Source organism: Myxine glutinosa, chromosome 2, assembly GCF_964187855.1.
Source record: "Myxine glutinosa chromosome 2, kmMyxGlut1.1, whole genome shotgun sequence".
Taxonomy (NCBI): domain Eukaryota; kingdom Metazoa; phylum Chordata; class Myxini; order Myxiniformes; family Myxinidae; genus Myxine; species Myxine glutinosa.
The window spans coordinates 100,905,805-100,917,985 of record NC_136262.1 but is presented as its reverse complement, the minus strand read 5'-3'; the positions used below and the strand labels follow the sequence as shown (position 1 = coordinate 100,917,985).

The 12,181-nt window shown below is 43.3% G+C and overlaps 1 protein-coding gene across 1 annotated transcript in view; it reads left to right on the top strand.

The window, feature by feature from the left end:
- Nucleotides 1-12,181, top strand: part of LOC137422330 (insulin receptor-like) — a 174,535-nt gene that overhangs the window by 80,647 nt on the left and 81,707 nt on the right. The window contains exon 10 of the mRNA XM_078771363.1: nucleotides 4,269-4,476. Within this exon, the coding sequence (XP_078627489.1) occupies nucleotides 4,269-4,476 (208 nt within the window). The remainder of the gene's footprint in view (nucleotides 1-4,268; nucleotides 4,477-12,181) is intronic.

The following is a 12,181-nucleotide window of genomic DNA, read 5'->3' as shown; positions in this document are numbered from 1 at the left end:
CGTTCCTGGGGTTACATTCTTTAAAATCCCGTGAACCACAAATCCACGATGTGCAAACTTAGGGGGTAAGGGGTAAATAAGGTGAGGGACTTCAACTTCAACTTTTGTCCAAATTGTACCCTTAATTAAAATGTTTGTGCATTGTTTTTTTTATGAATAAAGAAGGTAATAAGAACATAAAATAAAGTATTATTTTCCTGTATTAGTATTTCCTGTGCAGCCTGTGTCTGCTGGTTACATCATTGCTGGGAGTGTGGCTGTGTCGCTGATGCAGTGCCTCTTGTTTCCAGTAAGCTGGTGCTCAATTTGCCGACCTTGGACGGATGACAGGCTGAGTCAACCTACCTGGTGTTATTTCGCGGCACGACAGGGGATCAAACTCAAGACCCTACAATCTTAAGCCAGCCACCTTTACCATTAGGCTAATGCCAGGCTTATTTTCCTGTATTAGGAACATTCAATAAAGTTTATTTTCTTGAGTTATTAAGATTATGAAACTTACCTTTAATAATAATGATGATAAACTTCATCCAATAATGTGATAGTGATGTTGATGATGGTGACGATGAGGATGAGTTGATGGAGGTGATGATGTTGGGGGTGATTGAGGAGGTTATTGTTTTGACGGCCCATGTTAATTAGGTGAATAAATGTGGAAAATAGTTTGCCAACCCACGATTATTTGAGCGCATTGAACGCAATTCATGAACTTTGCCTCAATAAAGTAATCACGATAGTGAATCCACGAAGGGGAAACCCATGAACGGCATGGCCCTCCTGTACTTCAATTTTAATAAGAGGGTGATTATAAAGATCGTTAAAAAATGCAGAAGTTTTAGCACTCTTTAAGCAGTCTTATACACCAACCGCCCTTGTGCACTGTAATAAGACATTGCACAATTTAGGAGATTGAGGCCTGATTGATCACCATAAATCATGATTTTCAATAATTGTTTGACTGTCAGGCAAGCAGACAGATTTTTTTTTAAAGTATATATATATATATATATACATACAGTCATGTGAAAAAGTAAGTACACCCCATGTAAAGTTTTGACTTTTTCAACATATTTCAACATACAGCTATTTGATCTTCATTTCAACAATATTGATAGATAAAGGTGATATAATATAACAAATATCATGAAACATTTACATTTTGTAGTCCATTGTATAATTTAAATAAACATAAATGCAAATTTCGTATGTGGAAAAAGTAAGTACACCCTTGGCTCTAATAGGTGGTATTTCCCCCTTTGGCAGAAACAACCTCAAGTAGGCATTTCATATAACTGTCTACCAGTCTCTGACATCGACTGGGAGAAATTTTTGCCCGCTCCTCCATGCAGAATTATTTCAGCTGTGCGATGTTTGAGGGGTTTCTTGCATGCACAGCTCGTTTCAAATCCCCCCACAACATCTCAATGGGATTTAGATCCGGGCTTTGGCTTGGCCATTCCAGAACCCTCCATTTCTTTCTTTTCAGCCATTCCTTGGTGGATTTACTGGTATGTTTAGGGTCATTGTCATGTTGCAAGGTCCACCCTCGGTTGAGCTTCAACTTTCCGACAGATGGCCTCACATTATCCTCAAGCACCCTCTGGTACAACGAAGAATTCATAGTGGATTCTATGATGGTGAGCTGCCCAGGCCCTGATGCAGCAAAGCTGTCCCAAACCATAATATTTCCGCCACCATGCTTTACAGTTAGTATCAGGTTCTTGTGGTCAAATGCTGTCTTTGGTTTTTCCCAAACATGTCTTCTGGTACTGTGGCCAAATAGCTCTACCTTTGACTCATCTGTCCAGAGCACATTGTTCCAGAAGTGCTGGTCTTTGCTCAGGTGTTCATTGGCAAACTTTAGTCTTGCCCTGATGTTCCTTCTGGACAGCAAAGGTTTCCTCCTGGCACACCTCCCATGTAGATCAAATTTGTGCAGCCTCTTTCTAATGGCAGACTCGTGCACTTTGACATCAACAGTGGAAAGAGCTACCTGTAGGTCCAGTGATGACATTCTGGGGTTCTTGGAGACTTCTATCAGCATCTTGCGGTCTGCTCTCGGGCTGAACTTGCTGGGGCAGCCTGGCCTGAACAAGTTGGCAGTTGTTTGGAATCTTCTCCACTTGTAGATGATCTTCCAGACAGTCGAATGATTGATTTCAAATTGTTTGGAGATCTTTTTAAATCCCTTCCCAGACCCGTAGGCATCGATAACCTTTTTTCTGAAGGCTTCAGAGAGCTCTTTTGATCTAGGCATGGTGACGCCGCACACTTCAACCACAAAGAGCAAACCAAACTAAATGTCTGAGGTTTAAATAAGACAGACAGATTCCTCCAAGATCCTGTCTAACGATGTTCTAAACATTTGCACCTGAGCTGGTGCACCTGATTCTAATTTTAGGTATTTGAAGTAGTGATAAATGTAGGGGTGTAGTTACTTTTTTCACATACGAAATTTGCATTTATGTTTATTTAAATTATACAATGGACTACAAAATGTAAATGTTTCATGATATTTGTTATATTATATCACCTTTATCTATCAATATTGTTGAAATGAAGATCAAATAGCTGTATGTTGAAATATGTTGAAAAAGTCAAAACTTTACAAAACTTACTTTTTCACGTGACTATATATATACTCGTATATATATATATATATATATATATATATATATATATATATATATATATATATATATATATACCACCTTTGGAGGCCATTTTGCCCCACAGAGCAGGGGTTGGCCTTTTTCAGGCACCTTGGTCCCCTTTTTTTGAAGCAATGTTTTATGGTCGGATGCCCTTCCTGCCGCCAACCCTGTTAGTCGCCTCTTGCGACACACAGGGAATTACCAGTGAGCTGGTACTCAATTGGCCAACCTCAGAAGGATGACAGGCTGAGTCAAACCCCCTGGCGTTAATTCAGCGATCGACCGGGATTCGAACCCAGGATCCTAGGATCCCAAGCCAGCACCCCAACCGCTAAGCCAGCACCAGGCTGTGTGGCTCGATGGTTGAGTGGATAAATCCCTATTTCATCACTCACACCGGCGTGGGTCCCCATGGATGATCAAAATTCATTTCCTCACTCTGAGATGGAGTAGCGACACGTCCAGGATTAATTTTAGCTTTGAAGGATTTACGACTTTGGATTTGAAGGATTTGAAGTAAACGCACCGTCGCTCTGTCAATAGTGTGGGCTCATCCCCAAACGATCAACGTGCTATGAAACTGAGAAACGTGTGGACGTTTGAATGTGTTTCATTGACTGATTCGTATAACCTGCACACTGGGAAAAGCAATAATGGAAGATTGTTTTTGATGGGTCAAACTCCATAATGTTATGATGGGTCAGAGGTCACAGAAATATAACATGAAGAACCACCTTTGGAGGCCATTTTCCCCCATTCGCCTCTTGCGACACACAGGGAATTACCAGTGAACTGGTACTCAATTTGCCGACCTCTGAAGGATGACGGGCTGAGTCAACCCCCTGGCGTTAATTCAGCGATCAACCGGGATTCAAACCCAGGATCCTAGGATCCCAAGCCGGCACCTTAACCGCTAAGCCAACACCAGGCTATCACAGAAATAAAGCATGGGTAGAGGAAAATTTGTTTCACTTAACATATTCCCTATTTTCCAATTTCACAATTGAAAAATACAACACCTAAGTTTTGTCGTAACTACGATAGTTTAAGTTGAACCTAGTTAACGGTGGTTGGATTCTCGTTTCAGCAGGTTAGTATATTTTATTTGAATTATGGTTCTGGATTTGGGGCAAGAATATGAAGAGCTCGTTATAAAAGTGAAAGTGATTTTTGTGCTTCCACATGTTGTAATTTTAAGTGAAAATACACTCCGAATGTAGAGAATATTTTAACAGCACAAACCTGGTCCACAAATAAGAACCGCAGCATTCGGTGAATGTTTCTATCGAATTGTAATTGTAACGCCTCTTTTAGCAAGTTTTATGAATCACTTTTGTAATGCAGCAGTTTGCAATTATTGTTTGAATCCCAAGTAAAATGGAAATTCTGAAATATTATTATTGCTAAACCTGGATCCAAAGGTTTATCCCAGACTTAGCACCTGATAGGATTGTAAAAAAATTGCGTTCTGACCACCTTAACATCGATTTGATAAACATGTGAGGTTCTTAAGAGGATTTTCTGATTAATTAACACTATACTGAAAAGCACATGTTGAGGATGACCAACTGCCTGGTAGAACCCCTGACAACACCATGCTATGTACTTGAACAGACCTCAAGATGCCCACCAGAAGTCCTACGATTCTAAAAACAGATGCAGCTGGAGGTGGCAGGATTAACTCATCAGGACCTGGTGGGGTGAATTCAGAGGTGTGCTGCTCGTGTCCCAAGTCAGAACGCGAGCTGCAGCGAGAGCGAGAACAAGTAGCATTCCAGAAGGCTTTTGAAACATTTCTGCATAATCAGGTGTTCAGGCCTCGGTAAGTTCTGGATTTAGGACGAGCAGGTGAAGGTGGGTGGGGAAGGGTGCATTGTTATTGGTATCACCAGATTTAGCCATTATTCTGCCTGTGTCGATAAGACTCAACAATTCGAAACTTTTATTATCCCACTTTACATAAATAGCTCAACCTGCATAACATTACAATTTTTCAGTGCCCTTTGTGCTTTCTATATACATTATGGTAAAGATAGTTCAGCTCGGTTTATTGTCATATACCAGCAAAGACCCCATTCTTATACAGAACGGTTAATTCACTCACCTCCATGATGTCTATGGTGTATTTTATTACACCTTTCAATTCAGGCTTCTACCAGGTCATGCTACATGATACATATGTACATAGAGAAAATTGGCGTTCGTCCCCCCCCCCCCCCCCCATGTCCCCCCTCCTCTTTTACTGTCTAAAATCAACACGTCAGTAGCCCAGCTACAACCACCAGTTTTCAACTCATTCTGTCCAGCAGTTCATGGGTGGATCGAAGTCAAACAAACAGTAGGATATTCATTTATGATTATCTCCCAAGTCTATGATGTATGTATATGGTGCTCATGCAGAGGATTGACATATTTTATTTTGACTTGTAATTTGTAATAGCATTCTATGTATACAGTCACGTGAAAAAGTAAGTACACCCCATGTAAATTTTTGACTTTTTCAACATATTTCAACATACAGCTATTTGATCTTCATTTCAACAATATTGATAGATAAAGGTGATATAATATAACAAATATCATGAAACATTTACATTTTGGAGTCCATTGTATAATTTAAATAAACATAATGCAAATTTCGCATGTGGAAAAAGTAAGTACACCCCTACATTTATCACTACTTCAAATGCCTAAAATTAGAATCATGTGCACCAGCTCAGGTGCAAATGATTGGAACATCGTTAGAGAGGATCTTGGAGGAACCTGTCTTATTTAAACCTCAGACATTTAGTTTGGTTTGCTCTTTGTTGTTGAAGTGTGTGGCATCACCATGCCTAGATCAAAAGAGCTCTGTGAGGCCTTCAGAAAGAAGGTTATAGATGCCTACGAGTCTGGGAAGGGATTTAAAAAGATCTCCAAACAATTTGAAATCAATCATTCGACTGTCCGGAAGATCATCTACAAATGGAGAAGATTCCAAACAACTGCCAACTTGTTCAGGCCAGGCCGCGCCAGCAAGTTCAGCCCGAGAGCAGACCGCAAGATGCTGAAATAAGTCTCTAAGAACCACAGAATGTCATCACGTGACCTACAGATAGCTCTTGCCACTGTTGATGTCAAAGTGCACGAGTCTACCATTAGAAAGAGGCTGCACAAATTTGATCTACATGGGAGGTGTGCCAGGAGGAAACCTTTGCTGTCCAGAAAGAACATCAGGGCAAGACTAAAGTTTGCCAATGAACACTGAGGCAAAGACCAGCACTTCTGGAGCAATGTGCTCTGGACAGATGAGTCAAAGGCAGAGCTATTTGGCCACAGTACCAGAAGACATGTTTGGCGAAAACCAAAGACAGCATTTGACCACAAGAACCTGATACCAACTGTAAAGCATGGTGGTGGAAATATTATGGTTTGGGGCAGCTTTGCTGCATCAGGGCCTGGGCAGCTCACCATCATAGAATCCACTATGAATTCTTCATTGTACCAGAGGGTGCTTGAGCATAATGTGAGGCCATCTGTCGGGAAGTTGAAGCTCAACCGAAGGTGGACCTTGCAACATGACAATGACCCTCAACATACCAATAAATCCACCAAGGAATGGCTGAAAAGAAAGAAATGGAGGGTTCTGGAATGGCCAAGTCAAAGCCCGGATCTAAATCCCATCGAGATGTTGTGGGGGGGATTTGAAACGAGCTGTGCATGCAAGAACCCCTCAAACATCGCACAGCTGAAAGAATTCTGCATGGAGGAGTGGGCAAAAAATTCTCCCAGTCGATGTCAGAGACTGGTAGACAGTTATAAGAAACGCCTACTTGAGGTTGTTTCTGCCAAAGGGGGCAATACCACCTATTAGAGCCAAGGGTGTACTTAGTTTTTCCACGTGCGAAATTTGCATTTATGTTTATTTAAATTATACAATGGACTACAAAATGTAAATGTTTCATGATATTTGTTATATTATATCACCTTTATCTATCAATATTGTTGAAATGAAGATCAAATAGCTGTATGTTGAAATATGTTGAAAAAGTCAAAACTTTACATGGGGTGTACTTAATTTTTCACGTGACTGTATATATATGAAACTGGAACCGAACCCTCACACTGGGATATAGCCCTCCCTATACGATACACCTATCAAAAAATATAAAGTATGATCACATTTATTTCTGACATCTTCCAGGTTAATTTTCAAATAAGGACTTCAACCACCACATCTATGAAATGTATAATCACTTTATTATGAACAATGAAAAAATATTGCAACTAGAACAGCACTCGGTAGAGCATACCTCCGCCAGGCTGAACAGTTTATGTTTTCTATCCCACTGATAGGCCGGATCTGGATTCAGACCTGAACCAAAATCGAATCGGCTTGTTCTTGTCACCTAATCAATTCATCCACCAAGTTTAGTCATAACTCGTCCATAACTTTTTAAAATATCATGTTGTATGTCGCTCTTCACCCGATCTCTCAATGGTGAAGAATCACTTAAAAATTAAATAAATAACATATCCGAATCCATATTCAGATCTTCACCAAAATCGAACCAATTCGTCATTGTCACACACCCAATCTGTCCACCAAATTTCGTCCAAATTCGTCCACAACTTTTTGTGATATCCTGCTATGTATCGTTTTGACCCTATCTCCCAATGGTGAAGAATCACTTAAAAGATTCCACTAGCCGAATCCGAATCCGGATCTTCACCAAATTCTAATCATTTCGTCCTTGTCACACACCCAACCTGTCCACCACGTTTCGTCCGAAACCGTCCACAACTGTTTGAGATATCTTGTTCACAAACAAACAGACAAACACAAGCAAACAGACAGACAGTGGTGAACACATAACCTCCATCCACCTTCGGTGTCGGAGGTAATAAGATAATTAAAGACCACTTCAGCAAATTAGCCAGAAACATACGTAAACAGAGCTGGAGTTAACAGGACAGACAAAATTATTCGCTTGTGCTGTGGGATTCAGTTTCTACGAAGTGTTGTGAAAAAAATGTATTTGGGGATTTGTTTCCAGGAAAATCTGCAACATTGTTTTGATTCCTGCAAATGAAGCTTTTCTGGCTGCTCATTAACAAGTCTAATTTAATTAGGTTGTTTTTTTAATACAAACCCAGTGAATTGACAGGGAAACATTTCTCTCTGTCGATGGAAAATGTAACTTCTTTCCTGCATAAGGATTAAGATACTTTATTACCCTCGCCTGAGGAGAGGGTATTGCATTTGAGTCCGTTTGTTTGTCTGTCTGTTTGTCTGTCTGCTTGTCTGTCTGTTTGTCTGTCTGTTTGTCTGTCTGCTTGTCTGTCTGTTTGTCTGTCTGTTTGTCTGTCTGTTTGTCTGTCTGCTTGTCTGTCTGCTTGTCTGTCTGTTTGTCCGCACATAATAAATATGATTTTCTCTACAACCGTTGGTCCGATTGGCAGGAAATTTTCACCATAGGTGCAACTCCACCTGAAGGTCACATAGAGTGACCTATGACGGAAGCCAAACAGTTCAATCTTGGTTTCATCAGACCACAGAATCTTGTTTCTCACAGTCTGAGAGTCCTTTAGGTGCTTTTTTGCAAACTCCAAGCAGGCTTTCATGTGTCTTTCACTGAGGAGAGGCTTCCGTCTGGCCACTCTGCCATAAAGCCCAGGTCGGTGGAGTGTTCCAGTGATGGTTGTCCTTCTGGAAGTTTCTCCCATCTCCACACAGGATCTCTGGAGCTCAGCCAGAGTGACCATCGGGTTCTTGGTCACCTCTCTTACCAAGGCCCTTCTCCCCTGATTGCTCAGTTTGGCCGGGCGGCCAGCTCAAGGAAGAGTCCTGGTTGTTCCAAACTTCTTCCATTTAAGAATTATGGAGGCCACTGTGCTCTTGGGAACCTTCAATGCAGCAGAAATATTTTTGTAGGCTTCCCCAGATCTGTGCCTCGACACAATCCTCTCTCTGAGCTCTGCAGACAGTTCCTTAGACCTCATGGCTTGGTTTTTGCTCTGATTTGCATTGTCAGCTGTGAGACCTTATATAGACAGGTGTGTGCCTTTCCAAATCATGTCCAATCAATTGAATTTACCACAAGTGGACTCCGATCAAGGTGTAGAAACATCCCAAAGATGATCAAGAGAAATGGGAGGCACCTGAGCTAAATTTGAAGTGTCATAGCAAAGGGTATGAATACTTACGTCAATGTGATATTTCAGTTTTTTCTTTTTAATAAATTTGCAAAACTTTCTAAAATCCTGTTTTCTCTTTGTCATTTTGGAGTATTGAGTGTAGATTGATGAGGGGAAAAAAATGAATTTAAACGATTTCAGCATAAGGCTGCAACATAACAAAATGTGAAAAAAGTGAAGGGGTCTGAATACTTTCTGAATGCACTGTATGTATATGTACATATACATATTGTTGCGGATATGAGGATTGTGTTTTTTTTTATTGTGTGCTTTATTATTATTATTGTTTATTCTGCGCCTCCTGCCTCCGGAGTTGTGTAAAGGTAAAAAGGGCGTCTCGGTAATTAGTCCATAAAGCATCCACGTCAGCCAATCATAGAATACCCCTGTTCGATAGCTTATATCTTATTATGTGTCTTAGGGTAAGGCTGTGTCTCCCATTAACTTAAATACTCCATTGTACCAAGTGAAATAAGAATAGGTCCCCTTTCATTTCATTTCGATGGCCAACTGCATTTTGGGCGGTTTTCTCTTCAACCACCATTGGCCATGAGGCAGGGTTGGGGAAGAAAGGCGGGTCCCCACCTCGTCAGAGAGGGGAGGAGTGAGCCAGCCCCACTCGACCAACCATGAACAAGGGGTTTGGCTGAGAGGGCGGAGAGAGAACGTTTGGGGGAGGTTCGCAAAGGTTGAGGGGCGGGGCCTATATAACCCGCGGCGGGGCGTTCCCCGAGGAGATGAGCTTTGACAGAGTTGAGACACGGAGGGAGGAGACAAGAGCTGGGGCGTCAAAGCTGAGCGGCATGCTTGAGCCACCGAAACTGCATCTACAGCAGCTTGAGCCACCGAAACTGCATCTACAGCAGCTTGAGCCACCGAAACTGCATCTACAGCAGCTTGAGCCACCGAAACTGCCTCTACAGCAGCTCGAGCCACCGAAACTGCAGCCACAGCAGCGTGGGGCCTGGACGGCAGTTTGGAGCAGGGCCGCGAAGGAACGGCGGCTGCCCAACGAGCCGATCGTGCTGCAGGACCAGTTGGACCTCCCTATCTCACCAGCCATCCACCTGCCATCCCTATCATCATTCCCCGTGTAAGTGTGTTCGTAGTCTGTCTTTTGTCTTGTCCCTGGGTAGTAAGTAAGCCTGTTAGATAAGCTAAAGATTTCACTGTGTCACCTGCGTCTCATGTCCCTGTAAATAAACGTGACTGCTTTCTTTTTGCTTATATGTGTGAAAAAAAATAAACCCAGTTACTCTTCTGTACGTCTTCTTCCTCTTTGCATTCGGTCGCTTTAGAGTTTTCCAGATTGAGCAGCTGCGGCGCGATACGGCCAAAGTTTGGGGTAAATTGGGTTTTAGTTAGGGGAATAACTGTTCGGTCGCGGAGCCTCCGCTCGGCAAACATACCATCTTTAACCGCGTACCGTAACAATTGGTGTCGGGGAGTGAGATACGAGGCCCGAAGCGCGCTTAACGCGCTCAAAATTACAAGCAGCTGGAAATTGTTTTGTTTTTAAAGGAAAACCCGAAATTTGAAATCGCGCCATGGCTGGTCAAGGCGACGGGATGCCGGTGGGTGAGCTAGAGGAGGGGTTAGGAGTAACCCAGGATCAGAGGGACGAAGTAGAGGAGAACATTGGCAAAGTGGTTGAGGGGGTATCAGACGCACAAAATGGCGCTCTCGCGCACGAGGTTTCAGGCGCGCAAAAAGGCGCCTCGCACGAGCGCGCGGTAGCCGAGCCCGCTGTATCAGCGGGCTTTAACATGCAGCCGATTGACATGCAGGCCCTCATTGCGCAGCTACAGGCAGCTGTACAGATGAGTATGGGAGACCAAATTGGAGGTTTGAAACACAGTATGGAGCAAATGGGGAACCGGATGGAGGCTCAGAGTGAGCAAATGGGGGCAATGAGGGACGAATTGGGGGGCAAAATGGGCGAAATGGGGGGCAAAATGGGAGAAATGGGGGAACGGCTAGAAGCTAAATTTGAGGGATTAGACAAGAAATTTGAGGGGTTAGACAATGGGATCGAAGGGGTGAAACATGGGTTAACGGGGGTGGAAAATAGAATGGCTGCCCAGGAGAATAAGATAGAGGGGGTGAAAAATGGGTTAATGGGGTTAGAAAATAGGATGGAAGACAAATTGCGGGAAATAGGGGAGCAATCCGCCCGGGAAATCGAACAGATGGGGAACCAGATAGAGGAGGTGAAAATCGGGTTAAAAAGTAAATTGGGTGCTCAGAGGGATGAATTGGGACAGATGAGGGCGGCATCTACAAAAGAGAGGGAGGAGATGAAAGAGGAGATACGACGAGGTGTAAGTGAGGAGGTCTCGGGGGTACGCGAGGAGGTAAAGCGAGGCGAAAAGCGTATAGAGAAAGAGGTGAGAAATGGAACGGCGAGGTTACAAGGGGGAATAGAAGATCTGACAGAGGAGGTGGAACAGCTGACAGAGGGACAAACGGAGTTAGTGGAGCAGGTTCAAAGGAACACTGCGGTACTAGGAGGGTTAAAAGCGACACAAAACGACATAAAAAGGACTTGATAGCGACACAGAGGCAATGTCAGATGGTACGTGAGGGACTGACAACGAGGTTGGACAAGGTGACAGAGGTAATGGAAACGAACGACCGGCAGGTGAGGCCGCACATAGAAACGGTCAAAATAGCCTTAGAGGACGAACTTGAGGAGATGCACCGGGAAATAAAAGAGGTGAAGCAAAAATTAGAAGAAGTGGAAGAAGAGGTGAGTGAAATTAAGAAGAGACGGACAGAAACTAAGAGAGAAATACAGGAGGAGGTGATGGAATTAGTACAAGGTCGGTGCTCAACTCATAATTGTGTGCTCACTAACCAAATAAAGAGTTTGCAGGTGGCAGAAGAGGTGCGACGAAGAGGTGCCAAGGTGAGTGGCGATATACGAGGAAATGTACATGATGTGAGGGGAGCTTCAGTCGGCTTGGGGGTTGTTGTGGACCCGGGTGTTCGTGAGAGGCCGTTGGTGAAGTGTGCGACAGGTCTGGTGTGCGAAAAAAGAGGTGTGCGAGAATGTCCGACTCTGGGGTGTGTGAGGAAAAAGTGCGCGCCGAGGAGTGAGTGTGCTGTCGAGAGTGAGTCGGTCGTAGCGCGTGTGCGAGGGAGCACATGGAAGCGCGTAGTGAGGAGTGTTACAGAGGATGTAACGAGAGAGTGTACACCTCTGGTGAGTGTTACGGAGGATGTAACGGGAGAGTGTGTGCAAGAGGATGCGCGAGAAAGGTGTGTAACGGACGGGTGCATGGGGAAAGAGTGCGCTGTCAAAAGTAAGGAAGAATGCACGCCTGTGGTGAGTGTTACAGAGGATGGAA